At 41.0% G+C, this 18,386-nt stretch overlaps 2 protein-coding genes across 2 annotated transcripts in view; one reads left to right on the top strand and one right to left on the bottom strand.

Annotated features, from left to right (window-relative positions):
* Window positions 1-779: 779 nt before the first annotated feature.
* LOC308291381 (cytosolic sulfotransferase 1-like) lies at window positions 780-5,976 on the bottom strand (the record flags this gene model as incomplete). Its single annotated transcript, XM_080733379.1, has 7 exons — window positions 780-895; window positions 1,713-1,887; window positions 2,277-2,374; window positions 3,545-3,671; window positions 3,795-3,895; window positions 4,487-4,612; window positions 5,838-5,976. 7 exons carry the CDS (start codon window positions 5,974-5,976, stop codon window positions 780-782), a joined length of 882 nt encoding a protein of 293 aa, XP_080589505.1.
* Window positions 5,977-10,885: 4,909 nt separating this feature from the next.
* The window catches only part of LOC308290596 (uncharacterized protein), a 27,770-nt gene continuing 20,269 nt past the window's right edge, over window positions 10,886-18,386 (top strand). Inside the window, exons 1-2 of the mRNA XM_080732500.1 lie at window positions 10,886-11,724; window positions 14,401-14,496. Coding sequence (XP_080588626.1) covers window positions 11,305-11,724; window positions 14,401-14,496 — 516 coding nt within the window. The 5' untranslated portion in view covers window positions 10,886-11,304. The remainder of the gene's footprint in view (window positions 11,725-14,400; window positions 14,497-18,386) is intronic.

The raw sequence follows: 18,386 nt of genomic DNA, 5'->3' as shown, positions 1-18,386 counted from the left end.
GCGCGCGTGTGTGCGTGCGTGCGTGTGTGTGTGTGTGTGTTACTATATTAGTGAGGGCCAAATGTCCTCACAAGTATAGATGATAAATATAAATTGTGGGGATAATTCTTCTGGTCCTGACAAGATAATCGTTTTATTTCTTTTTTTTTGTTAACTTAAATCTTAGTTTCTGGATATGCCTGCATGGCACAACATTTGAGATGCATCAGGTCCCCCACCCTGACAAGCACTTGGAATGTACATTAAGAGTTTAGGCATTATATTTAGTTTGACACAGAAATGTTGTGAAAATAGTAATCTACAAACACCTTGGGACTGTGAGGCTTGTCGGGTATTTTCAAAAATGTTTGCCTCTTTCTTATATTATTTGAATGTGGCCAATGTTTGACCAGTTAGTTTGTTGGTTGATTTTGATGCAGCATAGTGGTCTTTTTCCTTCAATTGTTTTAGGTATTAAAAAGGTCATAAAAGTCTGGGGAGCCACAAGTTGAGAACCACTGTGTTGGCCTACTCCTTACACAGAACACACCCCTCTCCTTGGTTCAGGGTATTTATTTGTTGCACATTTCAATGACAAGGCCATTCAAAATACTTTACACAAAACATTAAGAACATTAATACAAAGTGCAGAATTATAAAAGTCATAAAATACATTAAAATTAAAGTCCTCAGGGCACCATTGTAAAATCATACCGCTGTATTTGCAACCTGTTGATAAAGTATTCAACCAATAAAAAACACTGGGTTAAAATCTCATAGCACAGCCTGTCCGAACACCTCTAGAGTTCACTACGGAATCGTAGAGCGGGATTCTTCTTCATCTTTGTCTTGTAGTCTTCGTCAAAGTGTTGACTCTGGGCCTCGGTGAAATGGTTCTTCCAGTCACCAACCTTTCCTGGGGAATCACAAAGATACAGAAACCATGTCCAAAACTGTTAATGTTCATGAAATGAGAAAAGAAAAGGAAAAAACATGTCCTGATCTAATGGAGTTTTAGAGATGTAATCACATGTTTCATTGGATAATCACTTTCAACCTGGTGTCCCTACAGTATAAGTATCATTTTGATACATATACACAGAGAGAGGAGTGTTGATATTTAAAATCAAATACAATATGAATATATAAGGTCACCACCCAACAGTGATGATACAGTATAAACTGAACTACATTGACATTTTGAGCACATATCATGGACACACAAGGGGGGGAAATGTGGGACTGAGTTACTAGGGCCCAAGGTGGAGGGGCCTTAACTATTTTATATTTTAACTATTAAGAAATAGCAGATATACAAGCTCACAGCGCGGCACAGAGTGCGAACATTTGTAACTCAAATTTTGCTTCTGGGGGTTCCCCGGAACGAAATATTTTGAGATGTGGATTTGAAATATTCAAAGACTTGCACAAATGTTCACGATTTTTCAAAAATAGCAGATCTACAAGCTCGCAGCGCGGCTTGTATATCTGCTATTTTTCAATAGTTAAAGTCTAAATGGGTTAAACCCCCTCCTCCCCCTATGAAGAACATTCATGGGGGGCCCGCAGTGAATCCTTGTACCCAGGGCCCAGAATTTGGTGTGACACCCCTGGTCATGGACCACAAAGAGCAGTTCAGAGTTCACACACCAACTACTAAATTACAATAGTGAAAAATATAGTGAACAGCCTTTAGAAAGGGTTGTTGTTATACATGGGATGGATCACTGTACCTTTCCTCATGAAGGGGGATACAGTAAAGTCCATGATTGGGACAGTGGAGTAGTTGGCCATTTTATCCTTCTTCATATTGTCAAAGTGACACCTTGTTGTGACTCTGTCCTTCTCTTCAGCTGATGGAGACAAACCCAGAAAGGAGCACAGTCCGTCTATCTGTGTTCCAGTATCCTGTCAACGATAATAAACATATATATATATTCAACAACTATTCTACAAATTCCATCTAGTAACTTTTTCATTGCAAGGACACCCAAATTGATATACATTTGGCCACACATTTTCTTCTGCCAGGGACCCCCGAAGAGAAGATTTGTGTTAACATTCTTCAAACGCCTTCAAGATTTCTCTTAAAAGTAAAACAATCTAAAATTTCACTTTCCTGGTTTTAATGGTATAAGACAGTTTGTTGGTCCTGGTGCATAACATGCTTGAAGGTGCTGTGTGCATATTCTTACTCCTCTACTGTAGATTATAATCATCTGTAGTTATTACAGATTTTTATGTGATGTTGAACAATTGACTAATGGAGGTGATAAAACCAATCCTCACTCACTCACCTGGATCAGATCTTCGTAGAACATGTAGTGGAGTTTAGAGTGAGTCTGTTGCTTCTCCCACCAGCCGTTTACATGGTCGTACCAAGATCCAAACGACACTGAAACAAGAGAACAACATATTATGGGTAACTAAACAAAGCTACAGTAGAAACACACATAGCTGTTTCCCATACAGTGGGTCGGGACCCACTTGCAGGTCACAGATCGTAACTTGCGAGTGAATATCCCTTATTTATTCTTTTTGTTTCCAAAATTCTGTCAATAATTCATATTACGTTGAGACATTTTTAAATGAGTTGAAAACAAATCCAAAAATTTTTTCGTTGCACGTCTACACCTGGCATCACCATCTTCAGCATCCTTCTCCCCATGTACCCCTCATCATCTCTCCTGTCATGTCCAAACCATCTCAACCTCGCCTCTCTTCTTGCTTTATCCCAAAACTCTTTTTAACCTGGCCTGACTCTCTAATGTTAGTCATTTCTGATTCAGTCCTGCCTTAGTGACTCCAATTTTATGACAATCGTAGCATCCTCTTTACTGCCACCTCCAGCTCTGTCTCCAGTCTTTTCGCCGTTTCCCCGAGCTGTGGAGCGTGGCTGGTCTGTGGTCTCACTACCGACTTAAGACATCTTCCCTCTCACTCCTGCTGGTAACCCTTCTGTCACAAATCCCTCCAGACCAGGGGTTCTCAAAAGGGCCTTTTCCACCGGCAAAGAACCGGTTCTGGTTCTTTCTCCCACCTATGGGATGAACCAGAGGTGAGCTTTTCCACGAGAACCGGAGTTGGTACCGAACCGTAAAAGTAGGTTCCGAACGGGAACCACAAAATCCTTGGTTCAATCTGGTGGAAACGCAAGCTGGTTCACAAGAACGAACCAAGGTTCCAAGAAAGTTGAAGGGCACTGGTTCTGCAACCGGTTCTTTGCCAGTGGAAAAAGGCCCCAGTGGATTCCAGGAACTCTGTGGGTTCCTTTTGGGGGTCTAAATGGACCCATACAAGTCTGTAACTCTAACAGCATACAAATGGAACCAAATCATTTGGTTCCATGTGTACACTATCAGAGTTAAGGGGAGACCTTGAAATGTGAAAGTTTGAGACGCACTGCTCCAGACAATCGCTCCTGTCCTAATCTCTCAAGAACAGATGTAGTGCTACACAAAAAACAGAGAGGGCGCTGTTTTCCCCTTTTCTTTGACGATGGGTAGCCAGATTTCTCCTGTCCTGTTTCACATTCAGGTAATTTATCTCATGGACTCTCACTCACTCTTTCCCTCCATGAACCTGTGAAGGAAGCTGTCCCAGTCTCCCGGCTCTGGCTGGAGCATGTTCATACGATCAAAGTGATAAAAGGACACCGCGTTGTCTTTGGCGTTCCGAGCCACATAGACCACCTGTACAAAGAGAAAAGAAGCTTTGTAGTCTTAGCAGTTGGAGGTATTGTGACGCGCTACTGACATTTGAACTGAAATGAACATGGAGCATTTTGACAGCGACGTTACGTAAAATACTGTTACCCTGCAGTTCTGCTCCCAGAAGGACTTGGGCACCAACTGGACTGGCAGGTGGGTTTTGATGAGGCGAGGGGACGTTGGAAGCTGATCTGCCATCTCCGTTCCTATGAAGACGCCAAGCAGAAAAATGCATGTTTCCACAAAAAAAGCGGGGCAAAAAATAATGTTGGGACTCTGTACAGTATGTATAGGCTACTATATGGGATCAAATATATGTTGAGGGGCTAAAATAGAAAATGCCTGTACAAAATGGTTTTTATCTGTGGATTTGTAGTCTTCTTTTCACATTTTAAAACACATGGATGTACCATTTATTGCTGTATTGAGACAGTTAGATTGAAAAGAAGCTAATAGAAAATGCTGTGCTTAGAGTGAATGATCAGAGATGTCAATTCAGACAAAAGTAAGTGGTTAATAAAAATGAAATAAAGGTTTGCCCATAATGTCCAAAATAGGGATGCCAGGTTTTGAAAGTTGTTATTGAATGTATTGTTGCAGAAAAAAAAAACAACATACATGTGTCACATACAGTACAGTACAGTTATTCACATGTACAGTAGATGGAGAGTGTGGATTAAGATGCATTCAAACGCCAATGGGTAGAGAAAACAGGAGTCAAAGAACTGAATTTGAGGTTAAAAGGTGACAGCTAGGGGGCGCTGGAACCCTGTGTGAATATGATGTTTTGTTCCAACCTGGAGGGAAGGACAGAGTGGTCTCCAGGAAGGGGACTCTCTCATGGATGGGTTTGGAGGTCTGGTGTTCTGGAGAGGTCTGTCCAAAATGCAGGAGGTCAAGGATATACGAGACCCATGTGGTTCCTGAGAGTCAAAGAATGTAACATTTACAATACAATACATTTATAACCAGGAACGTGCTGGCCATTGGGACAACTCCCGAACGGCCGGTTCATTCCCGGCCTGTCCAGGCCGGCCATTAGGAAAAAAATTAAAATAAAATGTCGGCCTTTGTTCCATTTTGGGGGCTGGGCGGTCAACAAAGTAAATCGTCACTGTCGGGCAGAAACCTTGTATCTCCATTCTCCAAGTTTCAAATTTGTAGATTTTTTCGCAAAGCAAATCCCTGCTTCATCATACAAGGCCGTCGCACAAAAGTGGTGAAAACAGCAGATCTACATGCTTGTAGATCGGCTGTTTTCACTAGTTTAAATCATTTTTAAAATGATAAATACAAAACAAACGGTTTTGGACATACAAGGTTTCCACCCGACAACGACGAAATATGACTCATGTAATTGGCCCACTGGCTTCATGATCTGAAATGGCAAATCTTTGAGTAGCAGCAGCAGCAGCGCTATCTCTCTCTATAGCGCACACTGAGTGCCTCTCCAACTCTTTTTCCCGGGCTGAATCAGGGGCCCAGCATGTCCCTGATTTATAACACAGTTACTGTATGTGTCAATCATGTAGCCTATACACCCAAATTAATTGCTGCATTACTGCATTCATTGAAATACTGTACAGCACAGTGCAATCTTCCATTTGTAACTCTGTACTGTACTGAACCTATGTACAGTTTTGAGGTATTTGTACTTTACTGTACTTAGTAGTATTTCCAATTTCCAGTACTTTTACTTTTACCTATACATCTCGGATCCAAATATTGTACTTTTACTCCACTACATTTATTTGAAAACTTTAGTTACAAGTTACTTTACAGTTATAAATTATAATATTATAAAACATATATTAACCACTTTAGCCCTATCTTAAACATAGGCTATTTGGAAATAGACGATTTACAAGCCACGAGCTTGTAGATCTGCTATTTTCAAACATTTTGGACTTTTGATGCAATAAGTATATTTTTTATGAAAATACTTTTGTACGTTTTGAATTCTGGACTTTTACTTGTAACATAGTATTTTTACACTGCAGTATTGATACTTTTATTTAAGTAAAAAATGTGAGTACTTTTCCCCCCACCGATTTTCTGTTTTACTCGACAGGGTAACACACAAAACAATTATATCACCAAGATCTTTTTCTTTTTTACCCATTTCACCTCATATTCAAGACTGATCACCTGATTTTGGATAAGTAGCTATCAGAATGTCATCTGGTCTGGCTTTGAAGTTCTGCTCCTTGTCCCAGTTGTCAGTGAAGTGCTTGATCATGGAGACTCCATGGAAATCAAACAGCGTTGGTCGAGGTGGCTTCTCCATCTGCAAAAGTTATGTTTGTAGCTCACAGTTGTTTTCTCACTCAACAATAAACACACCAACATGTAGTATAGGCCTGTAAGTTGTCACTGCCCAACAAGTCTGTCAAGACCAACAAGTCTGTCAAGAGAATAACGGACCACTGAAACTCGGCTCAGTGCAAAATAAGTCTTTTCTGAGGGGTGTTAAGCCCCTGGGGTTCTTCAGGCATGTTATAATGTGTATACTATAGGCATATAACTATAGGCATATATACTATAGGCATATTTAGTTAGGGTTATAGTCTATTGTGTATTTTGAGTTACTTGTGGGAGGGGGTTTAGTTAGGGTTATAGTCTATTGTGTAGAGTTTTGGTTTACTTTGATAACTATTCCCTCGCCCTTCAGAAAAAAAGAAAAAAAAAAAAAAACATTGTATGGCTGCAACCCCGCCTTGCTGGTGGTTCATTTGGGAGGTTCCAAGAGGGGGGTCCCACGTCGTCATGTTGCCCCCCCAGTCCCCCTAGGCTGGGGTGTAACAGGGGTCTAAGGGTCTTTCCTCATTAAATGTTATCTCAGTCTACAACATGGCCTGACATGAACCCTGCATTGTGTACAACCCTCTCACATTCCACGGAAAGATCAATGTATTTAATGTGATGACCGGACTTCATGGGGTGTGACTCTGAAATTGATAAAACATTAATTAAGTAATTTGATAGAATATCTGCTTAAGTCAGTGAGTCAGTAAGGGAGCGGATTGGAATTGGGCATTTAAAAGCATAAAAGGTGGGGAGCACGGTGGCGCAGTCAGTAGTGCTGGTGGCGCAGTCAGTAGTGATGTTGCCTCACAGTTAGAAGACCCTGATCAATTACCACTGGGGATGCTGTGGGCGTATTCTCTCATCTGTGTCATCAGTACCCCCCACACCCTAGGTGGGGTTGGCGAAAGGGCCTTTCTTTCTGTGTGGAGTTTACATGTTCTCCCCTTGTCTCCTAGGGTAGGTACCCTAACAAAAGAATCATGCAGTAACCCTGGTCACTGAGTTACTAGGGCCCAAGGTGGAGGGGCCTTAATTATTTTATACTTTAGCTATTGAAAAATAGCAGATATACAAGCTCACTGTGAGCTTGTAGATCTGCTATTTTTGAAAAGTCGTGAAAATGTGTGCAAATATTTGAATATACGTATTTTTTAAGCAAACATTTGTAACTAAAAGTTTGCTTCTGGGGGGTCCCTGGAACTACATATTTTGAGATGGGGGGTCCATGGCCAAATACATAGCATTGTGGGGGTCCTTCACATGAAAAGGTTTGAACACCGCTGACATAGAAACCTTAGAAGGATTTGAAATATTCATGCGGGGCCCCGCAGTTGAATCCTTGTACCCAGGGCCCAGAATTTGGTGCGACACCTCTGTACATGTCTGTGACTGTTACAGCGCTGTAAATAAATGTTTTCTATTATCTTTTTAACATCGAGTCAAGAATTGCTGTATACTTAGAGAGTTTCAATTCCGCTCTAGACTCTAGACTGGATTGTATAAATTAAGTAAGGATTTCCACGTCATTATGTGGTTTGAACAAACGCAGCTACAACACCACAGTGTAACTAGGGACCAAAGATCAGTTGAGGACTTTACATTTTACAGTTGGGTATTTGCATGAATTTGGTATATGGTTACATAAGCATGTAAATGTAACCACTTGTGTTCTCTCTCGTGCCCTGTTCATCTGTAAAGGGCAGGTGTGTGTGTGTGTGTGTGTGTGTGTGTGTGTGTGTGTGTGTGTGTGTGTGTGTGTGTGTGTGTGTGTGTGTGTGTGTGTGTGTGCGTGTGTGTGTGTGTGTGTGTGTGTGTATGTGCGCGCGTACGTGTGCGCGTGTGTGCCTGTAACTATACGAGTGAAGGCCGAATGTCACCACAAGTATAGTAGAATTTGAGAAATAGATGATTTACTGTACATTAGGCCATCATCATCATCGGACGCCCATTTGACAGAATTGACACTGTATCGTTATATCTCTGGGACACCCAATCTCCAGTGTAAAAGCTAACTGAGACAGAGAGCGTACACATGGAACCAAATAGGTCCATTTGGCTCCATTTGTACACTCTCTGAGTCAAATGTTGTGGTTGTTTAAACATTTACTGCACTGTCTGCACATACGGTGTACAGGGTACGACTTACTCACTGGCAAATAGGCTTTTTTGTTAGTTTTGTTTTTACCCCCAGGCCCTCTAGTACACTACTTCCCATGAGCTTGTGTTTGTTTACACACAGCAGGTTAAGGGAGGACACAGATGGGTGGGGCAACAAGTAAAGAGCTCATTATGATTGCCAGGGGCGTCACAAGGGGGGGGGGACTATTGAAAAATAGCTATAAATAGATATACAAGCTCACAGCGCAAGCTTGTAGATCTGCTATTTTTGAAAAGTTGTGAAAATGTGTGAAATTCTTTGAATATAGACCTATGTATTTTTTAACCGAACATTTGTAACTAAAAATTTGCTTCTGGGGGGGGGGGGGGGGGGGGGGTCCCTGGAACTAAATATTTTGAGATGGGAAAATAGGTTTTTAAAAAAACCTTAGAAAGCTTTGAAATATTCAAAGACTTGCAAAAATAGCAGATCTACAAGCTCACACCCCTGATGATTGCACCATGCAGCCCAGTAGAAAGACAATGTGACGTAAGGCTGGGAAATATATCAAAGATGTACCTTCATGGAGGTATCAACATGTGAGATATACATACCGATGAAGACTGCTTGAAATGAGGTATTGGTGTATGTGTCAAATTAATTAACAGACACACTATGCATGCACGTAGCACATGCAAAAAAGCAGTCCATCTGTAACCAGGTGTGGTTATTTCAATAAAACCATTGTTGGAAAACGGAAATAAGGCATTTAATTTCTCTATTCTATGTGTACTGTGCAGTGTGCATGCATGGATATGCTATTCGTTATCTGGGTTAGGCAGGCAGTGGACCTAAGGCTGCATTCACACTAAAGAGGGATATATCCTTGTCCTTTGAGAATGAGGGGGGGTGGGTGTCGTCCAATTCACTCTCTATGGCAGGGGTGGGCAACTTTGATGATGGCGAGGGCCACTATATTTCCACCTTCACTCCAGAGGGCCACGTTGCATATTACTACGTCCTACTTTGTCATTATAGTATCTCATACAAAAGAAGCAAAAATAGCAGATCTACAAGCTCAAAATGCATCGCGTTGCGATGCGTTTTGAGCTTGTAGATCGGCTATTTTTGCTTCTTTTGAATTGGAATCCTGAATAATTTTTTGTTATTTTTTAATTGGAATCCTGAAATGTAACTTTTTGATTTAATTTCAAACACATTTAGTTATATATTTCATGTTGACTCTATGAACCTAAATACAAATACCTACATTGGACAAAAAAAATCATTTTAATACTACTATACTAGTCATTAAGCTACTCATATAGACTGACAGAATTAAAGCAGGTCATGTTTGGAATTGTAACATGCAGCTGAAATAAATAATATATCAGTATTCCGGTATTAACCAGCGGGCCGCATTAAGTAAAGGTGAGGGCTGCATGTGGCCCCCGGGCCGCCAGTTGCCCAAGTATGCTCTATAGACATGGTTTCATGTCTCTTCCAAGCCTCTTAGAGGGGGGCGGGGGGCCTTGGATGTTCCAGGTGTGTCCAAGGTCCGTTGTCCCACGGTGAAATGTGGCCTTTTGACCTTTGCCAGGTTGCTGTGAAGAGGGATGTCCAGGCTCAGAGTTAGAGTTGTGCAACATGTGTTGACTTGTCTTATCGTAAATTACTGGCATATTCGTAGCCTGGTTCCAGCCAACACAACAATCCTTATGTCCAGGGGTTTCTCTCTGGAATAACCTCCCTTTAAATATTGCATGTGCTCATGCAATTGGGGTTTTTAAATCTCTCTTAAAGACACATTTATTCTCTGTAGCTTTTAATGTTGTATAATTGTCCTTGTTTTATATCTCGCCTTATTTGTTTATATGTTCTTCTTTATGCCCTGTGATTGTTGCACAGATTTTGTTGTGCATTGATGCCTCCAGCTACAGTACTACTTTGGGCAATTGTATTGTTTTTGATTTAATTTGATTTGGTGTTAATAATTGGTGTTGAACAGAACACAATTGGCACAAACATAGTGGTTATAAGTACAAGTAGGTACTCTAAAGTACTTTTTAAAAACTTTCTTCAGTAGCCTATTTACATATTTCATGCTCACAACGCCTTTTTTAAAATTTGAATTGATTGAAGACTTTATTAGACGTTTGCATAGGAAAAGGTACAGTTTCATGACGGTAGGCCTACAGTTCACTGGTACAAGGACAAGGTCTACTAAAAGGAGATCCTAGAAAAGACTAAGCTTATTTCCACAGGAAACCATTTAAGTATCTCATATAACAACGTTATCAGATCTGTTATCAGAGCCTCACGTTGTCAGATCTGCTATTTTCACAATTTCTGCCTCTAATATTTGATAATTTGGCCAATGTTTTTAATTTGACATTTTAGAGGTATTACACAAGGTCCTTAAAATTGTCATTTTAGAAATGTGCAGATACCCTCTACAGTCTACACACACTTAAACCTTATGTTGGTTTGTTTACCCAACATAAATTATTATGTTGGGTAAACAAACATTCTTAAAACAATGTTAACAAATAGGCCTAATAACATCTGGGACCCCCCCAAAATAATTTGAGGACCCCGACCCACAGGTTGAGAACCACTGGCTTATACGATGAAATGCCACGCCTCTCTCTATTCTCTAGCCGGTTAAACTACGCCCCCCTGTGGCGAAGATGTGTCACCACGCAAACTTTACGACACATTAGTCAGTCAGTGCAACAAGTTGCAACAGAACAGAACAGAAAGTCAGCTGCAGTACAAACAGATCAATCATTTCACCGAGGAAGATCAGATCCACGCCAGGTATTCTCACGACTCAACCCAGACCGCTTCTCTTCATCTCTACACTGCTTCTGCTTTCTGTAGTGTGTTAACACCTTAGATTAGAGTGTAGAAAAAGGGGAACCAACTGTAACTGCATGGCATGTGAGTGAGTATAGCAGGCAGCAGCAACATAGTTGTGTTGGGGCAGAAGAACTACAACAGAAAGCCCTTCTTCCGGAGGAGGGGGGAATAATCGTTGCAAAAAGTTAGCATTTTTGTGTCAAAAAACCACAAATAATGGCAGTTTAAGGACTTTAAAAGCCCTGCCACAGGTCTCTTAAATGTTCAAACAAACAAAAAATCGCTGCAATCGCGATCAGGAGGGTTTAAATCGTAGTCGTAGTAAGAGTGAAAACGAAAGCGTTACAGATGAGCGCCGCCGAGGACACCAAGCGCTTCCTGATCAACGACTCGTCCAGTCTGAGGGACATTTTCCTGGCCTACAGCGACAGCATCAAGCCCAAGACTAGCAGCACTACCGGCGGACCCCCACCACCGCCTCCACCACCTCCTCAGGGACCCCCACCACCGCCACCCAGACAGGGACCCTCCATAGAGTATATATATAAGGGACTCTCACCCAGCAGGACCACCGCCGCTCCGCCGCCGCCGCGGGGACCCCCCTCACCCAAGCGGGGACCCCCCTCACCCAAGCGGGGACCCCCCTCACCCAAGCGGGGACCACCCTCACCCAAGCGGGGACCCCCCTCACCCAAGCGGGGACCCTCACCCAGCAGCAGCGGTGCAGCCACCACGAGCTCATTCATGATGGACCAGCCCAGCAATAAGGTAGGCTACACAATATTATTATAACCAGTAAGACTCCCTAATCGGGAGATAAGCGACCGTTGGTCGCTTATCTCCACAAATAGGGCAAAAATGTGTTTTTCCAAAATCTTCCTGATCCATGTTGATGAAATGAGTGTAGACATACTGTGACGTGTGACGGACGGACAGCCGGTGGAGGTTTTGGTAGTAAATGCGACCTACGGTCGCAATGATGCAGTGTTTTTCAAACTTTTAACATTTTCAAGGTCTCCCCTTTTTTCCTGACTATATATACTGCATAGTACTGTGTTCTATCCGTCTGTCATTCAATGTTATATGAGATACTTCAATGGTTTCCTATGGAAATAAGCTTAGTCTTTTCTAGGATCTCCTTTTAGTAGACCTTGTACCAGTGAACTGTACCGTCATGAAACTGTACTTTTTCCTATGCAAACTTCTAATAAAGTCTTCAATCAATCAAAAATCCCCTTAACAATTCAATTTTTCAATTGAAATTCAAAGGATATTTATTGGCACGTTTACATTGCCAAAGCAAGTTTCAAAACATAATAAAAATTGCACCCGTGTGAACTGAGCTGTGTGTGTGTGTGTGTGTGTGTGTGTGTGTGTGTGGGTGTGTGTGTGTGTGTGTGTGTGTGTGTATGTGTGTGTGTGTGTGTGTGTGGGTGTGTGTGTGTGTGTGTGTGTGTGTGTGTGTGTGTGTGTGTGTGGGTGTGTGTGTGTGTGTGTGTGTGTGTGTGTGTGTGGGTGTGTGTGTGTGTGTCTACCAACGCTCAAAGACAGTTGAAAATGGGGAACACATATATAGTTGGAGGGGGTACAGCTGGCATTGTGTTAACAGAGCTATGTCATATTTTGTTGTTAAACAGGGTATGAAGCTTTTTGGAACAAATATCAGCATTTCTTTTTTTCCTCAATACAATTTCAATAGCATACAAATGAAAGGAAAGAGAAAAAAGCCTAAAATTTGTAACGCGTTTAAAGGTAACAGCTCTGTTTATACTGTGTGTGCAGTAGGTCTGGAGGATGGTACACCATATTATGATGCTGTGTTTCTCAAACTTTCAAATGTCAAGGTCTCCTTCTTTACTCTGACAGTGTACCAAATGTAACCAAATGAACCCGTCAGAGTTACACTGTCAGAGTTACAGACAAGTCTGGATCAATGTAGACCCCCTAAAAGGAACCCACAGTGTCCCTGGAAGGAATCCACTTTGAGAAACACTGCTTATGTTTGTTTTGTCACTAGCAGAAAGCCATGGATCAGAACTATGAAGTTTGCCTCGGGTTTTTTGTTTTGTTTAACTACAGTTAGAATGACAGATTTTTAACAAAAGTGTGGATTTAACATGGCAATGATTTCGAGGTTGATGTAGCCTACCCACAGAGGTGGGCACAACATACAAAAAAGTATTTGAAATACAAATTAGAAAGAGGATACGGGTCACCAGGATAGTATCTTGGTGACAGTATCCTGGTCATTAGTATTTAAGTACACAAGTATTTTTATTTTAGTTTTTTAGTTTTTTGTGCCCATCTCTGCCTACCCATAGTGTTAGATTGGTTCATAGAAAGTAACAATGGTTATAAGCTCTTAGTTTGTCTCTGTCTGTCTATCTGTCTGTATGTACTGTATGTATGTATGTATGCACGTATGTATGCTTGTATATGTAGCTCTTGGTGTAGCCTTGGATCAAGGAGACTATCATACTATAGAATGTATTTAATTGAGTCTGACTTTTACTTTCGTGTATGCAATAATAGCAATAAGCCACCCCAGTAAAACATTTATGATAGTCTTGGTCCAAGGCTAGAGCAGTTATGTTGTTAGCCCCAGGCGTTGTTTACCTACACTAGTATGTCTTAGGCTCTTCATCATTATAATGATTTCAAGATTGACATAGCCTACCCACTAAGTGTTAGCTCTTAATGTGAATGGATGTGTAATATTTTGTATATATGCCTTGGATCAAGACTATCACAGGTGTATCTTTATAGAGTTTGACTTTTACCTTCATATCTATGACAGATATGCAAATGTCAGAATAGATATAAATACACATATGATATGATAGTCTTGATCCGAGTGTATGTAGTATAGTACAGTGGTTCTCAACCTTTTCAGGCCGCAACCCCCAAAATAATCATATTTTAACTGGGAACCCCATACCCTGACAAGCACTAACAGTTGAGGCATTACATTTTGTATAACACAGTTGTATTTTGAAAATAGCAGATCTACATGCTCACAACGCCTCGCAACGAGCATGTAGATCTGCTATTTTCACAATTTCTGCCTCTAATATTTGACAATTTGGCCAAAGTATTAAAAAGTCCTTAAATTGTCACTTTAGAAATGTGCAGAAACCCTCTATACACTTATTCTTAGTTGGTTTATTTACTGTTGAGTGAGAAAACAATGTTGCACATTACGTTAATCATCTGGGGACATATAAATGGGGGGTCCCGACCCACAGGTTGAGAACCAACTGTAGTAGTGCGTGTCGGAAGAAACAGTCATACAGTATGCAAATCACCATCTAAAGATGCATAGATTACAGTAAGTTTTAGCATGTACTGTATACTATGCACTGCTGGTGTTGGCATTATGTTTATGAAATGTACTGGAGCCTTTTTAAACTAAACCTAACACGTGCACTGCTCTCACTTCTCCAGGGCTCATCAGGGTCTTCTGGGGACAAGAGGCCAAGCATCAGCTCTCTGCCGTCTTCATCCACATCGTCTCCAGTTGTAAAGAAAGAGCCCAAAGAGGTAAAAGATAACATTACCTTCTTGGGATTTAGAGATGTACCGATACCATTATTACATTTTACATTTTTTACATTTTACAGTGCGGTGTTCCTGCAAACGTAATAACGTATTCCCCGCTGGTTGTGCTCGCAATAAACATTCTCCAAACAAAACATGGATTTGGACAAAGTTAGACCTATTAAGAGTAACCTCGCCTACCAGGCTTTCTGGGGAGAGAAAGCCTCGTTCACAACAGGGTGTTTGGTTTCCACCTAAAGCGCGGAAACCACTAGAAGAAGCGGCGTCGCTTTGATTTGGTTCCCCATGTTTGTTTCCCCAATCCCTATTAAAATGCTCGAGTAGCCTAGTGTAGTCTTGCCAGTCGCTACGAGGAGGGACTAAAAGATGCATATACCAAACAAATCTTTCAAAAGCAAAACTACGCCGCATCAAGGAGTTTATTAGCAGTGTTAATTTTGTCGACTAAGACTAAGACTAAAAGACTAAAAGACTACAAGATTTTGATATTTTGTCGATCAGACTAGACTAGACTAAAACAGTTTCAAAAGACTAAGACTAAGACTGTTATTTGTGTTATTCAAAAGACTAAGACTAAATCTAAGTCTAAGACTAATGGCTGCAAAAATTGACATTGGTATGTAACTGCAATGAAATTAAAGCCAAATACATCTTTTATGTATGGTTTATTTTGACCAAGTGACAGGCAGTAGAAGACCTAAAAGTATGTCCTTGAGCGCAGGGGAATTATTTCTGGTTAAAACTGTTTCCGGTGGATAGTTCCGGCAAATTGTAGTCCTTTGAGTACTACAACATGACGTGTTGTGGTTTCCTCTCCAGACTGGTTACAACCCCGAAAATGGAAGTGATCCCAGGCTAGGTTAAGAGTGAGTTAAGAGCTACAATCTATTTGTGTTTGTTTCACTGGGGGATGTAAACAGACCTGCACCGCATGACGTAACTTCCCTTAAACTCAGCACTTGCGCCACTTCTGTTAGAACAACGCACAGCGCATATCTTTCCTAGGGTGTCTTTGAATATATATTTTTAAAGCAAACATTTGTAACTCAAATCTTTGCCATTAGTAATTGTTAACTCATTGAGTGCCAATCCCGAACTAGTTCGGCTTTATTATCGTATCGCAGAGTGCCGATCCCGAACAAGTTCGGCTTTAAAAACCCCATCAAATCTAGTGAACATGATTTCAATCGCGATTTTGCATGTTCCACCCCCATACAACCCCATCTAACATACAGGGCAGCCATGTTTGTTTACATAACATGTAAAACATAATGGCGATTATCTCAAGAATGCCTGAACGGATTTCCAATCGGATTTTTTTGTTTGAAAGCTGTGAACAAACTGCACAAATCCACTCCAATGCAATCCAGGATTGCATTGGATTTTTTAGAGCTCATTCTTCTCTGTTTTTTTCCCATGCATGAGGTGTGCAAGGTTTAATCATGGCTAAAGTTGACGAAAATAAGGCTTCTAAAATGCTTGGTAGCCAATAGCTAACTTCAAGCTAACTTCATCCTCTTCCTGTACATGCACAAAGGAAAGTGTTCAGGCAAGTCATGGCTGCAGGGCTTCTGCATATACCAGCATATCTCTATGGGATTTTCTATGGCCACTGGGCGCCCTCTAGTGGTGAAAGGGGTGGCACTAAATGAGTTAATACGCAGCTACAAGTGAGTAAAATAATAATGTAAATAGTACAGTAACGTTTATAAAACGGTAGCGCAACGTCAACACAATTTTACTGTAAATGAAATATCACGTGGTATCAGAATTGCTTCGACTCACAGCGCGGCACTGAGTGCCGCACTGCGAGCTTGTAGATCTGCTATTTTTGAAAACCTCTACTACTGATCAGTTATTTTAACACTGCATACTGTGGAGTTCTAATAAGGGTTCAGGCTCACTACATTAAATGTAGTTTTGGTTCCATTTTTTGTGCCACTGCCACATGTCATGATGATTGGCATCACGACAGGGAGGCCATTAGGCATTGGCAGCCATCATTTATTTATATAATAATGATCTTTTTTTATTGTCCCCGAAGAGAGATTTGTCTTCACAAGTCAAAGAACACATAACCATAACCATATAAGAACACAAACATATCACAAAGACAGATCATCAGGTCCCCACTATGCACAGAAAACCCTCTTAGCGACAGGGGCGAGGCAGATTGTTTAGTGCAACGATGGCTGAGGGAACAACACGCCTGCTAAACCCAACCTTGTGCCACTTCAAGATTCTGTATCTTCGCCCCGATGGCATGAGATCGAGGTAGCGATGCAGAGGATGATCAGTGTATCATTTATTATTGAGAGTGCTAAATGTGTGATGGCCTTATTGTTCATATCAGCAAGTGTGGGAAGTCTGATGATCTTGGAAGCAGTGTTGATTTCGTTGACTAAAACTATGACGAAAAATGTTTGTTGACTGGGTTTTTTCCACTCACGAAAACTAAATAAAAACAAAATAAAAACTAAGCTGTGATGACTAAAACTAAGACTAAATATATTGACAATTTCGTCAACAAAATAAAAACTAGACTAAAAGCAGATCTACAAGCTCACAACGCGTCGCAGCGCGACGCGTTGTGAGCTTGTAGATCGGCTATTTTCAGCATGCAACCAGGTGTAAAATCAGTCATTACGATGCCATCGAGGCCTGCCAAAATACATTTCAGTTAACTAAATCAACTGTAGATTTAATAGTCAACTAAAATCTCATGATATTTAGTCGACTAAAATTAGACTAAAACTAAAACTTTTCAGGAGACTAAATTATGACTAAAACTAAATGAGATTGTATTCAAAAGACTATGACTAAAACTAAATCAAAATTTGCTGTCAAAAACAACACCGCTTGGAAGCAATACGGGTAATACTGTAAAGTTTGTTTCTGTTTGGCCTGGACAGTATAGTGAAGAAAGATCGGTCCTAAACACTCAGTATACAGTATGTCTGAGATGTCGCCTCTTTACTGTCGTTCCAACACCCCGGGGCTGTTGTTGTTGAATCCATATAAGGCTTTGTACACCACGGTGTATTGTCTCCTAAATGTTTACAATAATAATTGTAATCGTTATGATCGTTTATCGAGATCAAATGTCATGACAGGCAGAGCAACAAGCGAGGCTACTCCCTTGAAACAGAACTGGATTAGCATCCTTGGGGACCCCCTGGCCCTGGTCACCAAAAGCTCTGGTGACCCCCCCCCCCCCACACACACACACACACACACCATCACCACACCCAAGCTGGAAGGCTGAATAACCTGTCCAGCCCTGCATAAAGTTCCTTTGGACACCAAGTGCTGCCATTTCCATGCATTTGACTGCAAATGATAATGCAAAGCTTTTACACTGTCAAAGTAGCCGCAGGCCTAAAGTTGCTTGCTAAAAGATCCAATGTGTATCAGAACATTCATTGGCTGGCGTTCTTTCGGAATTAAGTTTTACTCATGTGACTGACCTTCATGACCTACAGTGTCTTTGTACTGTAACTCCATATTGTACTGGAGAGGGATTTTAGCATCAGAGAGATCGTCAATGGTTAACACTTCATTGCATCGGTTGTATGTCCTAAACCGTTCCTCTTTTATTAGTATTTTTAAGCAATTCTACAAATGCCTTCTAAATGAGTAGTTCCCCCAAATGATATGTATTTGGCTGCGTTCTGTGCCAGGGACCCCCAGGAGAGAAGATTTGTGTATGAAAAGATTTATAGTTCTAAACTACTGTTCTAAATCAACCAGTGACTCCAGGAAACAGAACTGATGGTGTGTCCAAGTTTGCGTCAGTAGATGATTCTGTTAACTAGTAGAGTTTTCTGAAAATCTAGAATGACGCTTTCCTGGTTTTAGTGGGTTAAAACCCA

This window comes from Nannobrachium achirus (assembly GCF_963921795.1).
Source record: "Nannobrachium achirus genome assembly, chromosome: 9".
NCBI lineage: Eukaryota > Metazoa > Chordata > Actinopteri > Myctophiformes > Myctophidae > Nannobrachium > Nannobrachium achirus.
This window is presented reverse-complemented; position numbering and strand designations above follow the sequence as displayed.